This window comes from Stegostoma tigrinum, chromosome 22 (assembly GCF_030684315.1).
Source record: "Stegostoma tigrinum isolate sSteTig4 chromosome 22, sSteTig4.hap1, whole genome shotgun sequence".
NCBI classification, from domain to species: Eukaryota; Metazoa; Chordata; class Chondrichthyes; order Orectolobiformes; family Stegostomatidae; genus Stegostoma; species Stegostoma tigrinum.
In genome coordinates, this window is record NC_081375.1 from 31,002,752 (window position 1) to 31,022,080 (window position 19,329).

Sequence of the window (19,329 nt, forward strand, 5' to 3'; positions counted from 1 at the left end):
GAACAGTAATTATGCCACTGAAGACCAGCTCAACTGGTTATTTTTATTTCAAAGCACATCAACACACCCACCCCCCCCCAACCTGATACATTCAAAGAAAATTCATTCTCTTCCAAAGATGATACTAAAGTCAAAATACAGCAACTATAAACAATATTAAGTGTAGGGACATGTACGCACAGGCACTTCCATAGTACTTTGTCTCAGAAGGTTTTCACAAGGTTAAACACAAAAAAAACCAGGACTCTTCCAGATTGAGAATTTCCAGCAGCAGAATGTGTAACATCATTTATCCTGTGACACTCATTACTTCACTTTAAGTGGAGGGGTGCCAATGCCAGGTATTGGACCACATGATTTTCTCTGCCAATTTTTCAATGGATTGTGCTAGAATTTTGAGAGAACTGGCACTATATGAATTAATCACACCATTAATATTTAGATTAACTTAGATAGTAAAATCTACAAGAAACAAGGCATGCGCTTGTATTTTAAAAATTCCTCAGCCAGATTTTACAAACTGACACTGTCTTGGGGTTTAGCAATCTTACACAAAGATCATTTAAAAAAGGTTCATGAACAAGGCTAATTCCATACATTTTGGCCCAAAGCTCAGTCTCTTTCATAATGTTACATCTTCTGTACTGTCAGGACAGTTGCAGAAAAAAGTCAATGCTACATAGCCTATGAACACAACTAACCTATTCACCAACTTCCTAGACAATAGAAGCTTTTTTCAGTGATATCAATGAACAAGCTTGGAGTATATCTTTCTCCCACTACATCTGTGCAAGAGAACAGAAAGTGTTCTTAAACATTTAATAGAATCTTTCAATAGCACCCCATTTCACTTTGGCAAATCAACTATGCTCATCACATCATGGCAGGTCTTCTCCACACTGCCATTTGCCAAATTAGAGATGTTGGTTAACATCTCACTTCACACCTGCTATAACAATTAAGGCTAGCTGCCAAATACCATGTTTGCATTGAAAACATCAGGAGGTAATGCAACTATAAACCATTTGTATTAGAATTTTGCCAATTCCTGAATACCAACTGTAGTTTCGTGGTTACAAATCCACCCAACTATTCTCTGGCAAGTAATCACTTTGTTTATTTAGCTCGACTGTTAATTGCACTAACCTGGAGGGGAGATAAGCAGAGACACATGTATTGAGGTGGGGAGAAAAAATTCCAGATTCTCAATCTACACTGTGCACCAGGTTTGTAGCAGAATGGCCTTCAGGTTATGCAGATTTTGTTGACTGCAGTGAAGCATTATTTTACATTGGTAAGCATTTTTACAGCTGTTCTGCCAGCCTTTCCCACACCCCCAAAATGAAAGCACTTGTTCAGATTATGACATTATGGGATTACATGTGTCTCAGGTCAGACTCTATCATGATGCAGTATGTGTAAAACCACATGGGCTGGACACTTGCTAAGAAATTTGCCAGAGAAAGCCAAGTGAAGGCACTTACTTTTGTGATTATGGACACAATGATGGAATGAGAAACCATCTACAACTCAGGTCAAATACCAAAAAGGGCCAAGTGAAGAGCCTAAAAGCCATTGAGCTCACTTAAGGCTCTGCATAAAAACAAAGTATCCTTCTGCTTGTCTACCACATGTTATGTGCCAACAGAATAATTTTAAGTGATGCAGGATTCAGTTAACAAGCAGATCTGGTATAAAATCAAAAAGGTGGGTTAAATTGTGTGGCCTTGTCCGAATATATCAAATGTAGCAGCTACAACTTAAATCACGGGAGTACAAAATTCCAAAAATAATGATGGATTCAGCACAGATTTGGTACACTATGTATTAATGACAACTGCTGGACTACCCAGTGAGCTGAAAACTATGGTATTCTGAAACTTGTATTTCAAAACAAGGTTTTAAGTGCAAGTCAAGGCAGAATTGGAAAAATGAAAAATTACAAGTAAACAAGCACTCCTTTGGTCATGGAAATTCTGCCTCATTAAATTTTGTGTTGTCGACCTTCCCTGCCCTTTGGATAAAACCTGATGTTCCATTAACCACAACTTGAAACAACTCTACCATGATCAATAATGGGAAGGAATTGGCTATATTCATTCACCTTCAACTGAAATATTTGTCAACAGCTGAAGGGAACTTGAGGACCCACTAGTTTGCATGATTAGAGAAACCAGAGTCAATTGTAAATCAAGCCAATCACTATTGCATTCTGAGATAACACGGTGTGAAGCTGGATGAACAGCAGGCCGAGCAGCATCAGGAGGAACAGCAAAGTTTGATGTTTTGGTTGGGACTCTTCTGCAGAAGTGGCGGAGGCAAAGGGGATTCTGAAATAAATAGGGAGCCAGGGGGAGGTGGACAAAAGGTTGAGAGGAGACAGACAGGTCAAAAGAGACCCAGATGGAACCAGTAAAAAAAAAGTGTAGGTGCAGAGTTAGGGAGGGGATAGGTCAGTCCAGGGTTGATGGACAGGTCAATGGGGCAAAATAAGGTTAGTGGGTTTGTTATGGAGGCAGGGACTAGCTGGGCTCATTTGGTCATGTGGTCAGGGGAGGGGAGATTTTTGAAGCTTGTCAAGTCCACATTTCATACCCTTGGCCTACAGGGTTCCAAGTGAAATGAGATGCTGTTCCTGCATCTTTCAGGTGGCATCATTGTGGCAATGCAGGAGGCCCAGGATGGACTTGTTGTCCAAGGAGTGGGGTGGGAGTTGAAATGGTTCACAACTGGGAGGTGGGGTTGTTTGTTGCAAACTGAGCGTAGGTTTTCTACAAAGTGGTCCCCAAGCTTGCAGAACACATACAGCTTCCGAAGCTCAATGTTACCTAGAATGGTGACGAAACATCTGAAAACTAACCTTCCAGCTCAGTGAGCAAACTCACATCCAGAACCTCAACCTGAGCTACAAATCTTAAACTCGCTAACATGCACAGTTCACAAACAATTACACCTTCCCATCATGAACCATGTCAACGCTCAACCCCAAAACAGCCCACTCCTTGGGCATGTCCATCCTGGGCCACCTGCAGTGCCACAACGACACCACCCAAAAGACACAGGAACAGCATCTCATTTTGCTTGGGAACCCTGCAGCCCAAGGGTAAGACATGTGGACTTCACAAGCTTCAAAAGTTTCCCCTCCCCAACCACATGCTAAAATTAGCCCAGCTAGTCTCCGCCTCCATAACCATGCCTCCCAGCTCAAGCCCCACCTCCTCACCTCATCCCACCCCCTTGATCTGTCCATCCTCACTGGACTGACCTATTCCCTCCTTAACTGCCCACCTACATTCATCTTCACTGGCTCTAACCCCACCACTTTGACCCATATCTCATCTCACTCATCTTCACCACTACCCATCTTCTATCCACCTCCCCCATCTCCCTATTTATTTCAGAATCCCTTCTCCCCCACCCGCGCCCCCCCCATTTCTGAAGGGTCCCAACCCGAAATATCAAACTTCCCTGCTCCTTGGCCTGCTGTGTTCGAGCTTCACACCGTGTTATCTCACGTTCTCTAGCATCAGTTCCGACTATCACTGTTGCATTCAGTTGTTCAAAACGTTCGGAACAGCCAGCTAAATAAGGCTGTAACAATCTATTCAGTACACAGGTGATTAAAACAAATGTTTTACATTTGATCCAGCATGAAACTGATGATTACGTACAAGTATTCACTTTTGGAACTCAATTGTAACTGTCTCACAACTGAGTACAAGCTAACTACAAACATTGAGGGAGGAGCTGACCAGAGTTGATTGGAAGGAGAGCCAATTAGAGAAGATGGTGGAACAGCAATGGAGTTTTTGGGCAGGGAGGCGGGGGGGGTAATACAGGAGACAGAACTTCGTCCCAAGGAGAAAAAACCACACTGAGGGGGAGGAAGAGGCAGAGAGGCGCAGAGGCAGAGGCAGTCATAACAGACAAGGTCAGGGAGAGCACGACAGCAAACATGCCACGTGGTGGAGATTGACTTACCACCAAAGGATTGGGGAGTTACAAAAACAAGAGGACGCAAGAGCATTTACAATAGAGTGGGGGGGGGGGGGGGGGGGGTGAGGTATGACTTGTGCACCATAATGTAAAAGACTGCAAGAGAGTTTGAGCTGTTTGAAAAACTGAGGCACAAGCAATAAGTAGATATTGGACCACAGGGGAGAAAAAAGGGGGAGGAGACTGGGGTAGTCATACTACAAATAAAGAAAAAAGTGGTTGATGAACTGAACAGGTACTCGACTGCAATTTTCATAGCTGAAGACACCAGCAGCATACCAAAACTTTGAAAATGAACAAAAATCAGGGGGCAGCGTTTAGTATAGCAGCCTTCACTTAGGACAACATGCTTGGACATTTGAAAAGGTGTGAAGGCCAATAAATCACCTGGACCAGGAGGACTACACTGCAGGGCTCTGAAGGATTTAGCAAAGAAAGTTGCCGAGGCTTTCGTAGTGATCTTTCAGGAATCACTGGAGTCACAGAGCATCTGTGAAGGGCTGGAAATGGCTCATGTAACAGCCTGTTTAAGAACAGGATGGAGGAAAGACAGGAAACTATAGGCAGTTAACCTGACCTCTTGGTAATATTCAAGTCCATCAAGGATGAGATTGTAATGTATTTAGTAGTGCATTGTACAACAGGACTGAGTCAGCACAGCTTCATCAAGAGGTCATGCCTGGCAAATTCTTGGAATTCTTTGAGGGAGTAACAAGTTAAATAGGCAAAGGACAGTGAGTAGATGTGATCCGTTTGGATTTCTAGCAGCCTTAAGAAAATTCACATTGGAGTCTCCACATGTAAAACTCAAATATACATCTATATTCACAAGCTATGGGTCTTGTCAAAAAGTTCTGGAGATTTCCTTTTGATTGAGAGTTAGGCAGGTGTTGCCCAGCAAAACAAGTGTCATGGACAAACTTAAACATGCATTAATTCCACAAATAAAGACTTCAAGTACTGATCCTGATTGTTTTGTCACTTAAAACCCATTACATGAAAAGAAAGGCAGCCAGGCTTCTAACAGCGCTTGTATTAGCAACAGCAAAACTGGCTAGGGCGCAGAGTTAGGACAAAGAAAACATGCACAACTTAAAACCAAGTGGAGCTCAAATCACAATCTGGTGACCATACCTTTGTTCTTCCTCCAATTCTTCTCTTGTCAGCATTTTTTCATAGCTGCTGCCACCTCGAATCTTGCCCGGACAGTACTCATCAACGAGATCATCTGAAAAGACAGTATACAAACTGAGGCACATGTACACAGTCAACTTTGCTAGATTTTTGGTTTTGGGCTCAAAACAAGACACAGGTGCTGTTCATAATCAATGCTCTAAAACTGGAATTAAGGTAAAAAAGAGAAAGGAGAATTGGGGAAAACATAAATTCAGTCTATTACATGAAGAGTTGGGACTGCCCAACCAATTCAAACACAAACAGCATCTGACTCAGTGCATATACAGCACATGATTCCCTTTGTCTGAATACTAGACATTTCAATAAATTGTCTGTTAACAATATTTTAGTCAGTTGGTTAATGTTTAAGATATGGTTGAACCTCAGACTCAGGACTAAAACTTCAAGTTAGGCAAATGGCCCACATTCATACTGCTTCTAATTAGTCTTCAGTCAATCTGTGGAACCATTTTACTTGCAACACGTTTAAATTTCTGAACTGTAAAGTGACAAGTTTTTTTTTAAAACAAAAAATATCAATACAACTGGGAGTCATGACAATACACACAGTCATGACAGTAGGGTCATCTGCTTTTTTCTTAAACACTTACACTACTTCTAGGCCAGGATCTGCAAGGGTGTTTTTACCATGGGACTTACAGCAGGTTAAGTCAACATTAGCTTTTGTTTCGTTTCTGCAGAATCTCAGTTTGAGCAAGTTTCAACTCAGTTCACAGCAGGGCTCAAAATGCAAGTTTATTCTGTCCTAGAAACTCTTCCTAGGAATAGTTACTGCAGAAGGGCTTAGTTTAAACATCTTCCAAATTATCATTGGAGTTAGAAGTCCAAATTATTACAGCACAGAAATATTAGGGTCAATCATATCAAGTTCATGCTGACAAACTTGAATTCCATTATCTCTACTGTCCATGGCAAAGAGACTCAAAAAAAAGGAGTCAGACAAATAGAAGCTTCAAGATTGAAATTTAAGACTGAATTCAAGTATTAGAACTGGGTTGAGAACTGTTTTGCTGTGTTTCAAAATCATTTTAAATATACTTAGATGCCTTGTTTGTGTTTATTACTGGCATATAAACTTCTGCTGTTAAAAATATGCAGCCTTGCAAATATTGTGGTTAAATCACAAAAATTAGCTAACAAGAACAGATCCAGCCAGGTTTCAATTTTGGATCTATTAGTAACATCAGCTGGGACCATAATAATACAAGTGTTGGTTTTTGAAAACTTGTGGTTTCTGGATGACACCACTACCAGTACACGTCCTGAATGTTTCCATCATTCGCCCTTGTAGCGGATGTATTGAAGTTGGTTAACAAGAACCATTCACATCACCAAGATCTCACTTGGTCATGGTCTGGGTAACAGACTACCTAAACCACATCATGAACAGCACAACTACTATAAAGTAGGCACATACTTTTATTCAGCAGAGTCATATTCTGACACTCTACCTATTCTCCACCTGGGTATCCTCCCTTTCACCCCAAATCTGGTTTAGTATTTATGCAGTGCATAGAACGCTATGCTAAAACAATGCATTGGGAAACAAAGATAATGGGAACTGCAGATGCTGGAGAATTCCAAGATAATAAAATGTGAGGCTGGATGAACACAGCAGGCCAAGCAGCATCTCAGGAGCACAAAAGCTGACGTTTCAGGCCTAGACCCTTCAGAGGGAAACAAGTTTTGTTGCTTCCTCTTCCCCACATTAAATATCAAAGTTCCTCTCACTGTCAGTTAGCTGATAAAGATGGGTATTAAACAAAGGTAAATGTTGGCTTGGCAGCTGTGCACAAAATTAGCCACAGCCATGTCTGGATTACTAGTTAGAGACCAACTTGACAAGCCAAAAAAGTTCTCTAGGCCAGACTACCAAGCAGCATTTAATGGCAAGACCTGTGGGCTTCTATTGCCTCCATCCAACCTGCAACTTTAAAAATGCTGCTCTGTTGATTGCAGCACAGTTCTTAGTTCAACCCAGGACCAAAAGAACAGAGGAAGCAAGTCTATGTTTTAAACCTCCTCAATGCTGAAGTCAGAAGAGCCAGAGCTCCACCTAGATTCACTCATCAACCCACCCAACAGAACCACACCATGAAAAATTTAGTTTTATGCACCAGAAACTCTGTGCATTCTAATAGAGAGAAGTTGGATGGCATGCACAAACTTGTGTTGCCTCTTTGAACTGATAAATTACAAAAAACTTTATTGAAAGGAATAAAGCAGGCTGGTTGTCACAGGTAGAATAAAAAGAAGATTTAGCAGTCAGCCACTCAGTACTTTGTAACTCCCACTTCAATCAAGGCAAAAGGAAAATTCTCAAAGTTAAGGTATGGGACTTACTACATTAAAAGATTGGAGGAATCTCCACAGGGTAGATGTGGCGAGCATGTTGATAGGCAAATTAAGAGCTACATTTTACAAAGGGTGACCTATTTAGAATGAGTGGAGTTGAAATTCACTTAGTGATCATGCTTCTTTAGAATTCTCCAGAATTGTGGAGCCACTAAGACCAAGATAGACTGACTTCTGAAGCTGAAGGTGAGGGTTTCAGGGTAGCTGAGGTGAGATGAGAACAGGTGAGGTTTCCAAGTAAACTATCCATTATCTCAAATGGTAGGGCAGGCTTGCCTGACCTCCTCCTGCTCTGTGTTTCATCTTGCTCCAGACGCACAATGTTCCACTGCAACAGTCAATATATGCTACGTTACATTCATCCGAGATGGGACAAAAAAGTAATACGGGGATATAAAATTATGCAATAAACAACTGGCTGTGTCTTAAAATTAAAGATGTCTTCCTAAGTGCATCCTCAACCCCTGAAACAAGGTAGCACATGACAGAAGTTAAGCCTACAAATATTGTCAGGAACACGGAATCAAGTTCAGCTCTGATGTTCTTGAATGGTGGAGCAGGGGGGCTGATGTGGTCTGCCGCACACTTGTGCGCACTTTGTTTTATCTTGAAGGCTCTCCAGCACAAAGCTATTTCACATACTGATTTCTTATTACAAAGTTGCATCAAATAGCTCAACCTAATTATAAAACTAAACAAAAAGCAATTAACAATTGCATTTCCTGTTCAACTGAAGCACGCAGAGATCAGCAGTGACATGGGCCTTAAAAATTAAGGCAACAGGGCAGGAATTGCTGACTAGAAAGCTGTTGTCACAATCTGGAAGACTTCCAATAGATCATGTACGTCATTATGATTAGATGATGCAAGGCAAAAATCCATCTGGAGCAGTAACCTAGTTGGTTTGGGCTAAGCACAAGACATGACCATTAGTTGTGGCTTCAACAGAAACATTAATGGCTTATGGCCACAGAATTTAAATCACAAGTTAGCGCACACTTTGTATACTTCTACAATGTTATTACTTACCAAGCAGTGAAGACAAAGACCAATGGATGACCATGCCATATAGTTTAACCATTAACCCTCTGAAAATTCCAAAACATATCCAAAATTACAGATTCAAATTCTATCTAGTAGTTAGTCACTTACAGCACAAACTAACCCATTATTTGTGTTATTGCACTTCTAAACCTAAATTTTAAAATAGTGGTGCCTGGAGTACTCAGCAGCTCTGGGCTCCATGTTAGATGGCCTCTGGCAACAAAAAAATGATGATCATGAATTACCTTTTATGAAAGCTCACCAAAAGGGTGGCATAGTAGTGCAGTGTTTAGCCTTGCTGCCTCATAGCACCAGGGACTCAATTTCAATTCCAGCCTTCAATTTTTGACTTCATGGAGTTTGCCAATTCTCCCCACATCTGCATGGGTTTCCTCTGATTGTCGCATTTCATTCCACAGTCCAGTGGATAGGCTGGGTGGATTCACCCAGGTAGGGGCTGGGTTAGAGGGATAGTGCAGAGGGTTAGGTCTGAGTAGGATGCTCCAAGGGTCAGTGTGGACTCAATGGGCTAAAAAGGCCTGCTTCCACATTGTGGAGGTCCTAATCTAGAAGTCTCATTTAAACCAGCTAAGGTTGCATTCACTTGCATTTGAGATTTGAGGACCTATGATTCATTCTTTCTACCTGTTGAGTGGTTGGGCAGCCTAGAACTAGCAGCAATCCTGAGAATCTAGTTCAAATCTGAAGTTTTTCCTAACTTCCTTCACAAGGAGGTGGGGATTTCTAACTGAACTGTCATTGAATCAAATTTAAAGCCAGCAGATGAGACATGTTAGCGGAATGAGAGAATGAGGAAAATCAAATCTGGAGAGATTATGGCTGATCTGTGACTTCAAGTGAATGGAGGAACGCAAGAGGCTAATCACCTACTTGTGTAAGTTTTGGCCCTGCAACAAAAAGCATGGCTGGACACTAAAAACCATCAATTCTACCTTCATGTTATGAAACGCAAGACTTCAAGTTAGTTTGTGCTCAGAGTAATCTTGTGTAAATCCTACAAATTTTAGTCCACTACCTGCATCTCTTGTTCTCCTCAAAAGCAAAGAGGCTGCCAGCACTAACAAATTATGTAAAATGTTGCCAAGAAAAGGCTATTAGAGGCAGAACATTAGCCAAGTCAAAACAAAAGAATTCAATAACCCAGGTGATGTTATGCACTGGATTCCCACAACAAGACAAAATTGTTAGGGATAATGGACACTGCAGATGCTGGAGAATCCAAGATAATAAAAAGTGTGAAGCTGGATGAACACAGCAGGCCAAGCAGCATCTCAGGATTACAAAAGCTGACGTTTCAGGCCTAGACCCTTCATCAGCAGAAAATTGTTAGGGATGTGATTTGAGCAGCTTGTAACTCCTGTTGCAACCAAATGCTTTCCAAGTTCAATTCTCTTACATTCTGTGTGGTCACACATACAGCATTTAACTCAACATGACAAATATTTTATCTGGACGAGGAAATTCTTCCAATGACTCAATTCAAAACTCTCAAACACAGTCGCATTCACTGTTACCCAACTAATGCCCTAGGGCAGAAAATGCAAAACGTATCTGTCCAACTTAGATTTCACAAAACATACACATTCACTAAACTGTCCAACTGCAAAGAGACTATTTTCAAATATTTCAGCACTGGGCCAACTGTAGATTTCACCTTCAAAGTCAAAATTCAGACCACAAGCCAAAGAAACTTTGCCAATTTCATTTGGCACTGCCGTGTTATGGTGTCCCAAAGGGAATAGAAAGTACACAAGATAACTGGTTTCAGAAGTGGAAATGAAATGCACAGGATGGGACAGAAAAACATTGGAGAACAGAGACGATTTTAATCCAGACAAAAAGGGAGTTTTTTTTTTCTTTAAAAAAAGAACTTGAGCTTATATTAATCATTTTGATTAGATTTACTATCCTTGATTTTTCATGTTATTCATTAATCTCAATTTAACCAACCAGATGAAACTAAGTGGTAGATGCAGTGTCTTTTGATTTAGTTAACAGCTCCAGTGTACTGAAGAGGAGCATGAGATTGCTCAACTTACATGACAGCCTTTTCATTTTTGATAGCATTTAACACTGATTCAAATTGTGGACCAAAATTGCCTCAACATTCCTCTTATAGTTAACCAATTTGGCACATATACTTTTGGTGCAGTGTCCAGGTGACAAGTACACCACTGTGGATATGCCCATTTACCTCCTGTCTCACATTTCAGCAAGGCTCCCAATGCCGAACCAGACCCTTGAGGAATCTGGAGAAATTGGTTCTTCTAAAAAACTGAGCCTCAGTTCTTTCAGGACACCATGTATTGCAGTGTTTGCAGAAGCAACTTTGCTTCAGAGTTTCAGAATGAATAGTATTACCTGCCCAGCTCCTACAGTTTGTGTTCTTCATCACAGCCAGTCATTTTCCTTTGAAAATGAGCTTCTCACTGAAAGCAAGTCTGACAAGAAAGTAAAGACAATTACCTGTTGTTGCGAGTGGTGGGAATGGTGCGCATGGCCAGAGGGCAAGCGGGAAGGCAAGCTTTTCCTTTAAGGAAAAAAAACTCATGAATCAGCAGCCTAGTTGTTTTGAGTGAAGGGAGTGGTGAGCGCACAGCCATGAAGTGAACTGGAATATTCAGGCATTGGCTGGGAGAATGAGACAACCATGGCTGACTAAGGAAGTTGGGATAGCACAGAAGCACAGAGAAAGCATTCAATGCAGAAAAGGGCAGTGGGAAATCAGGTGACTGGGAAGCTTAAAGACCAGAGGGCAACAAAAACAAAAAAAGGGAGAAGATTAAAACAAGGGTCAGCCATAAAATGAAGAAGACTAAGAACTTTTGGCCCTGTACCCAACCAGGATATTAGACCACTGGAAAATGACAGCTGAGAGATGATAGTGGGGAAACAAGGATATGGCTGAGGAACTGGATGATTACTTCACTCCAGGTGGAAGACTCAAATAAAATCCCAAAGATTCCAGAGAGTCACATGGCAGGGCTGAGTATGGTGACCATCACCAAGGAAAAAAGGTGCTAGTAAAACTGGCCTGAAGATGGATGAATCACCTGGCCCAGATGGACTACACCTGAGTTCTAAAGGAGTTAGCTGAGGAGATAATAGAAGCATTAGTGGTGATCTTTCAGAAATCGCTAGAGTCAGGGAGTGTCCCAGCAGACCGGGGGGGGGGGGGGGGGGGACACTAATTTGACACCCCTGTTTAACAAATGGAGCAAGGCAAAATACTGAACATTGCAGGCCAACTAGCCTAACCTCAGGTCATGGGTAATATTTTAGAGTCCATTGAGAGGGATGGTGTTTCTGATTAATTGGAAGTGCTGGCAAAATAGGGCAATGTCAGCATGGCTTCATCAAGCGGAGGTCATGTCTGACAAGTCTGTTAGAATTCTTTGAGGAAATGACAAGCAGGTTAGACCCAGAGGAGCCAATAGATGGTATCTACCTCAACTTCAAAGAAGGCCTTTGAGAAGGTGCCACACAGGAGGCTGCTGAGTAAGGTAACAGCCCATTGTGTTCGATGCAAGGTGCTAGCTTGAGTAGAAAATTGGCTGTCTGGCAGGAACAGAATGGGGATAAAAGGAGTCTCTCTCAGGATGGCAGCTGGCAACAAGGGGTGTTCCACAAGGGTCCATGTTGGGACCACAACGTTTCACTTTATACATTAAATGATCTTAAATGAAGGAACTGTGGCAGATGTGGCCAGAATGCCCAATGATAGAGATAGGTGGAGGGATAGGTACTAGAGGAGATGGCAAGGCTTGAGAAGGATTTGGACAGGTTGGAGTGGGCAAAGAAGTGGCAGACGCAGTACAAGCATGAGGTCATGCATTTTTCTAAGATTAGAGGTATGGATTATTTTCTAAATGGGGAAAAAAACTCAATCCTCTCCAGTACAACGAGACTAGGAGTTCTAGCCCAGGATTCTTTCAAGGTAAGCTTGGAGGTTGAGTGACTAGTCAGCAAGGCAAATGGAAAGTTGGCTTTTGAGGACTTTAATATAAAAAGTCAGGTGTGTACCAGAGGCTTTAAGGTTCTGGTGAGGCAACATTTGGAGTCTTGAGAAATTTTGGGCCCCATCTCACATCATGTAGTGGCTCTCAAGTATGTTCAGAGGTGAGGTGCAAGAATGGTCCCAAAAATGAAAAGAACATTTGAGCATTCTGGTTCTCTACTTGGAGTTTAGACCATTTCTGAAGTTATCAGAAATGACAGGGGAGGCAAAAATGTGTTCTACTCAGTTAACTAGGTTAGGTTATTATAATGTCTGCATTTCCTATGTCAACCAATAGCAATCTGAGCAGAAGCATTGTTAACTGGTACAAGTACTAATTACCTCTTTATAGACAGGGAAAACAGATTGTTCAGTAGGAATGAAGTGGGTCAGTGGGCACATAGTCAGTGGAAAAACTCTGGTTCAACAAAAGCAGTTAAACTGTGATGGTAAAGTCACAAGGGAGTGCCAAGTTTAATAATTCCAGAAGGAATTTAGCCACCAGTAAACAAAGGCCAGCCAGGCAAATGGGCTTCAAGGCACAGATAATTCAGGTACAAACAAGACATGCTCCCATGGACAAAGGCAGGGTACCCAATATCATGAAAGTTCACTTTATGCTAGTACAAAGATAATAAGACTAAAAAGGGCAATAGGTAAACAGTTGGTGCTCAATATTAAAACAAAGAATAGTGTTTCAACCAAAAGAAAAAAAGATGATGGAACCCATTGAGGGTCAGACAAAACAAAACTAACAGGTACTGGATAAGTTTTGTATTCATCCAAACAATAGCAGATAATGGTCTGGGAGAGGAGAAAACTGACCAATATATAGTGCTAAGAAAATTGGGAAGAGGGTTCTAACTACACAAGGACAACTTGAACGTTACATTACTTGTCCAGATGGGATGCATCCCAGGAAGTGGAAATTTGGGTGGAGACAAAAAATTTCAGGTCACCATTGTGCAAAGTTTTAGATACTAGAGTTGTCAGGCCAGAAATAGGACATCTGAAAAGGAAAAACATTAAAGCAGCAACTGACAGGCCAGTCCAATGGCACGGTGGGACAGAGATAAACAAGCATAAAATTATTTGGAAGAGCATGGGTGAACAAGCAGCATGAATTTGTTAAATGCTAAAAACTATTAGACAGTCTTACTTGAAGTTAAAAGGTAATGCAGTACAACAAAATCTGTAGATTTGCCAGCCTATACAACAGAAACTGGGCAAAAAAAGGGGGCAGTGGTAACTTGAGTATTAACAGTTCAGTGGGAGGTGGTGATGAGAAGTCATGAGCCAGGAATTTTTTTTCCCATTCGAGATGCTCAGTTTCATATTCACAATAGGCAAAGATCCAAAAAGGAATTCCAAAATTTCATTTTCCTTGAATAAACTATTATTTGTCATCATATTCTTGTGTGCACATTGTTTTCATGCATTATTCTCTGGAAACTGCATACACCAACTAGTCAATATAGCATTGCTCAAGATTTGGTTGCAGAAAATAGGTGTGATGGGTTAGACTAAAAAAACCTAATTCTAACTCCTCTTCTAAAGCTATGAATGCCACCAACGTTTCAGTCAAAGTGAGTTACTAGACTGGGCACCTGGTAGTCATTTTGACAGACATGGGAACAAACCCATATTCATAATGTTGCTTTGCATTAACAGGTTTTTCAACAGATCTTGAAATACAGCTTGACTGTCTTGAGATCAATGATACAAAAGATAATCATGTAAAGCTAACAAACTCACCACTGGTCAAAAATTGTCCTAGTCAGGACAGAGGTGTAAAGGAGCATTAAAATAAAATCCATCTGCCTCAGGGGAACTTCAATCAGAAGAGTGTTTTTTCATTTGGCATGATTCTATTCATCTACATTTCAATTAAGTCAATTTGTTCTCAATGTTTTGAACATGCTTCACATTTCCAGTCAAAATTGTTTAAAGATACCAAAAAGGGCAGTAATGCATTAATTATAAAGCACTGGACACATGACAAACAATTTAGTTGTCCTGGGCTTGAAGGGCATCAAGTTAGTCATCCGTTAGGAAGTAATTAAAGGAGCACAGCAGACAAGGCAAGTTTAACAGACAGCCACCCAGGGGACCAGTACTGAGTGCTTTTTAAAATTGAAGACCGGAGACTGCCAAGAGCCAAGATTAAAGATAAGATTTAATGAGAAAAAAAGGATAAATTACTGAAGTCAATACACAAAGCTAGTCTAATTTCAAATTGTAACTGACCTCCTGATTATCAGCCTCTATAAATTCAGATGAATATTCTGTGACAGGTTTGAGTGTAGATGGAGGGTTGAAGTGAAAGCAAAAAACAAGCCTTTTGTCATGCAGAATCACTTTCTTTAGCAAAGAATCTGTTCAGCAATCAAGCTCAGCTGAAATCAAGATAAAGTGTGAAGCTGGATGAACACAGCAGGCCAAGCAGCATCTCAGGAGCACAAAAGCGACGTTTCAGGCCTAGACTCTTGAATTTTGAACATTTGCAAGGAACTGTTGAAGAATTCAGACAACATCTGATGCAGATATTCTGACCAGAGGAAACTGTCAGCTGTCACTACATCAGATATTACCATTAGAGCAGCACATACTCCATGAAAGCTAGCATTTTATCTAAAAATAGCATCAGGAGATCAAAAAGGGATAAAAGTGCTTTCCTAAACTTGGAGATTAATAAAATGCTGTCCTTAAGCAGAGTTATAGACAGCTCTGAAATTGCAACATGTATCAATTGGCTGTGTGATCAGAAACTTTGGGCTTGTTTTGATCTTGAAGATCGACCAATTAATTTAAACCAACCACTTCGCACTTCCAAACAACAATCAAGATTACAAACTCATGGTTTGGACAGCCTCAGACCAAACCCATTCTAGGGAAATTAACAGGTCATCAAGGAGCATAGCAGTAGTGACTGTAAACATTGGGGTGAGAACAAACTGCCGTCTGAGGAATAAACATCCAGCTCTCAAATCTCCACGCTATGAGAAAGCACCATCCATTCATTAGTACAAATACCAAAAAAACTCCCTGCTAATAGCTTGCTGAGACAAATTCACAGAGGCAACATCGAGCAGAAGGATCAGTGGAAGAGTGGCATTTGACTGGAGACAGAAGGCAGAATATTCCCTAAGACACTCATTGTCAATAGTGTATCTAAGTGTTAGTTTTAGTTACTATTTGGGTTTAGCGAGTTGAGAAGTTTTGTAGCTCAGTTTGATGTTCTGGATGTGAGTTTGCTCGCTGAGTGGAAGGTTCATTTTCAGACGTTTCGTCACCATTCTAGGTAACAGTGAGCCTCCGACGAAGCCTTCGTAGTTGACAAAACATCTGAAAACGAACCTTCCAGCTCAGTGAACAAACTCACATCCAGAACTATTTGGGTTTATACAAAGTGGGATTAGAACAGCATACCAATAGTTTTGTTCTATTCTGGAAATTTACTTTCAGAGGAAATTGTTTAATGTTAGCCATTCTCTTCATTAATCCTAACGGTGACCCCATTAAGTAATTTGTTACTTGTCAAAGCAACCAGGAGGGATATTTTTCCTTTAACCGCCCCTTCTGTACCCATCTACCCGATTGGTAGAGGTGAGCTTTTCTGGCTATTTCAGGTTTCAACATTGGAAGGGGGGGGGGATCTCTACTCCACTCTAACAGATTAGGGCCTTCTGTTTCCATTTTCGTTTTCAAATCAGTACAACCTCCCCTCCTTTAAAATTGGGTGGACAAAGCTGCCACACAAATGGTCACTTGCACTAAGGAGTTGAGATTTCAGCCAGCTGGTGCAGAAAAGGAACTCCTTAGCAAAGGGTTGGCTTTTCACAAGGGATTAACAAGGACACTAAATATGGTGGGTGATAACACGCAATTGCAAATTCCAGAAAAAAAAACTCCCAAACGAACTCCTGCAGAGCTCAAATATTTGAAAAGGCTTTTGTAAAATGAGTTGTGGCTCAGACTGTGGGTGAGGTTGTTAATTGTCAATGTAGCCTCGTTAAAATACAGGCACTGCATACACACAGAGCCAACACTGCAGCTGGCAAATATGATCTCCCAAACACTGATTGAACTGAAGAACAGTACCAAAAAACCAAGACAGACTACATTAAACTGAAGCCAGAAGGCTCAAACACCATCCTAATTCTCTAAGCTTCCAACTACACAAGCCAGATATTGCCCTCAGACCCAGTGTCTCCGTAACAGGCCCACCTGCATACAGGCTAGCGAAGAACCTACAGAGATTGAAAACACTGAGTCAACATATCACCCTTCTCCATCCATCTAACCCAGGGATTCTTTTACCTCAAAAAACAAAAGATGATGTTATCCTTGCACATTAGTGCTCTTCACATGAATTAACGCCCCACTAGCCAAAGCCACACTGGGCACATTAGAGGGAACAGCAACACCAAATGAGAGCTCCATCAGCAACTTGTGCTTCACCACACACTTCACCTTTAAATGGTCAAGATTATACAACAGGTTGTTAGCACATGTATGGGTCCCCCATCTCAGGGTTGATTGCATGACTGTCTGTCTCTGCAGAGATGGGAATGCATGACCCTCCCTCATGTTCAGCCAAAATTGGATTGACACATGGAGACGACATTTATCATTAAATGCACTGTTAGAAGAGACACCACCTCAATAACACATTCCCCAGGATCAAAGTCACAAGGGGAAAACAAAAACTGTTTCTCAATGTCCAGGTAGAATCCATAACCCACGGAGTACACAAAGGTAAACCACACTGACCAAGTGGCCAATTTCTGCAGCAAATCACCCCAACATCCACAAAAAGCTGTGCAAGGACACTGTTCAAACAGGACACAATCCACTGCGACACACCCATACTTTGCACAAAAAAAAGTTGAAAAAAGGAGAAAGAAAGAGCAGTTATAAAGAGGTCTTCACTAATGAATTAATACCCCAACTTCAACCATAGATGCCTACTAGACAAACAAGAACACATTACACCAGCCACACTACCCAAATGTTCAGGAATATAAAATCAGACCTGACAATGAGACTCTTATGACCACTAAACAGGACAGCACAAACCCACAGCCACACCACAAACACTCAAGGACCAAAGACCTTGTTTCTACATGCAGGACCAGTGTAGAAAGTACCATGCAAGGACTGCCACAAAACATTACATCAGACACAGACAGGAAGGAAACTAGCCATCAGGGTACATGAATGCCAGCTAGTAGTCAATTAACACAAAAGGTTCCCACATTCCAGCACACTAAGGCCATCAACTTAACTGGGGCAACATGACCATCCTGGCTCAAGTCAACTGTAGACATGCATGGGAATTACACAAGACCCGATTCTCTACCTGCAATGCCATCAATAAGAGTGAAATTAGACCCTATTTACAAATCCTAGCCTAAAAAAGCCGGAAAATGACAACACCCCAGACTGATCATGTCAAAGTAGAGTGGAACTATAATTGCAGAGGCCACACTGTCACCTAGCATGGGGGTGAAACGTCCAAACTACAAGCCAGCTCAATGATCAAGTCAACAACCTCGAAACCATGCATCTAGTTTCAAAAAATATTTCCTTTTGTCAGTGAATACCAACGGTAAAAGAACTTGGGAAGTTTCGTGATGAACAATCAAAGTTAAGGCTGCACACAGTCACATCAGGTTCAATACCCATCTCGAAAATTTGAAGTACTGAACACTAATCCACTTTTTCCATGAAGTATGCACAAGTCCTGCTTTCATTGCAAGACCATGTGTTTGGAATAGAGAAAAGACAGTCAGGGAAGAAATGCACATTTGGGAATTACATTCTTTAGGCTCCAAGGCAGCACTGCAAGAATCAGCAACACAGACTGTAGCATTGACTCCCAGTTTCAGAAATTGCTGCTATGTGCCAACCTCAGGCCAGTATAGCTGGCAATAAATTTAAACAAACACAGCTGAAGAAAATAGTTGCTGACTCAAGGTATACCCTAGTGAGGTAAAAGATTAAGACAATAAACCAGTGATTAACCATAAAGGGAATTTAAGCAGAGCAAATTATGAAAAGCCACTCAAATTTAGAGATATGTCCAAGGCAGAGGAATACTTTTTTTTTTAAATAAGCAAAACAATAGCTTGGAAATAAACTAGCAAGTAATATCAACAAACACCAAGAACTTCAGTAGCTAAAAGGACAGAAGGAGGATGGCTAAGTCTAGAGGGCAATCACCCTGGAGGAGGATGCGTGATCACTGGTAGGGGGCCAGGGTGCGCACATGCGCCATTTGAACTGGGACAACATGCTACTCAAAAGCTGGTGATTTTGAAAGGGTAATACAAATTTTAGTGAAGGCATGGTTTGTAGGAATAGAAACAAAAATAGTAGTTGGACCAAGTCATGTAGCCCATCAAACTCACTGCCTTGAATTTAATTGTGACTAAATCTTTGATCTCAAGACCATGTTTCCACTATCCATACACACTGACTGGATAAGCTCTGGCCACCCATTTCCAATATACCCAGTGATTGGCCTCCTCAGCTTTAAAATTTAGCCCTTAATTTCTCATCTGAACCCTAAATGGCCTTCACAACTGGCAGCTGGACTTCCAATTCAAGGAAAGCAGTGTCCCTGTATCCACTCTGTCCAGCCTGGTCAGCATGTTGGATATTTAAAAAGTGAGATCTCATTCTTCTTTGAAAATAAAAAAGGTAAAGTACAGGCC

General features: G+C 41.2%; 1 protein-coding gene across 4 annotated transcripts in view; it reads right to left on the minus strand.

Moving 5' to 3' along the window:
* Positions 1–19,329, minus strand: part of LOC125463707 (matrix-remodeling-associated protein 7-like) — a 109,593-nt gene that overhangs the window by 19,249 nt on the left and 71,015 nt on the right. For all 4 annotated transcript variants that reach the window (XR_007249892.2, XM_048555303.2, XM_048555302.2 and 1 more), the window contains exon 3: positions 5,131–5,224. Coding sequence is in view for 3 of the 4 variants with exons in the window: in XM_048555303.2 (XP_048411260.2) it covers positions 5,131–5,224 (94 nt within the window). In the remaining variant the exon portion in view is untranslated. The remainder of the gene's footprint in view (positions 1–5,130; positions 5,225–19,329) is intronic.